This window comes from Sinocyclocheilus anshuiensis, unplaced genomic scaffold (genome assembly GCF_001515605.1).
Source record: "Sinocyclocheilus anshuiensis isolate Anshui unplaced genomic scaffold, SAMN03320099.WGS_v1.1 C31949325, whole genome shotgun sequence".
NCBI classification, from domain to species: domain Eukaryota; kingdom Metazoa; phylum Chordata; class Actinopteri; order Cypriniformes; family Cyprinidae; genus Sinocyclocheilus; species Sinocyclocheilus anshuiensis.
The window spans coordinates 1-595 of NW_015607814.1; the positions used below are offsets into that span (position 1 = coordinate 1).

The 595-nt window shown below is 53.4% G+C and overlaps 1 protein-coding gene across 1 annotated transcript; it reads left to right on the forward strand.

The window, feature by feature from the left end:
• Positions 1 to 4: 4 nt before the first annotated feature.
• On the forward strand, positions 5 to 592 carry LOC107682254 (E3 ubiquitin-protein ligase TRIM71-like; the record flags this gene model as incomplete). Its single annotated transcript, XM_016478554.1, has 1 exon — positions 5 to 592. A coding segment is annotated over one exon (588 nt), but the record flags the coding sequence as incomplete, so codon positions are not given.
• Positions 593 to 595: the final 3 nt, after the last annotated feature.

Below are 595 nucleotides of genomic sequence, written 5' to 3' on the forward strand. Positions count from 1 at the left end.
GCACATTGAGGGAAGTCCTTTCAAAGTGATGGTCAAATCCGGTCGAAGTTACGGCGGTGTAGGCCTGCCCATTGCATCTTTCGGAGGAGAGGGTGATGGGGACGGGCAGCTGTGTCGGCCTTGGGGCATCTGCGTGGATAAGGAGGGCTATGTGGTGGTCGCTGACCGAAGCAACAACCGTGTGCAGATCTTCAAGCCTTGTGGCACGTTCCACCACAAGTTTGGCACTTTGGGCTCACGACCGGGCCAGTTTGACCGCCCTGCTGGGGTAGCCTGTGACAGCCAGAGGAGAATCATTGTGGCAGATAAGGACAATCACCGCATCCAGATCTTCACCTTTGAGGGTCAGTTTCTTCTCAAGTTTGGTGAGAAGGGAACCAAAAATGGACAGTTCAACTATCCATGGGATGTGGCCGTCAACTCTGAAGGCAAGATCCTGGTTTCAGATACACGCAACCACCGCGTGCAACTCTTTGGACATGATGGGACTTTCCTCAACAAATACGGATTCGAAGGTGCCCTCTGGAAACATTTTGATTCGCCTCGCGGTGTGGCCTTCAATCAGGAAGGCCACCTCGTTGTGACCGACTTCAAC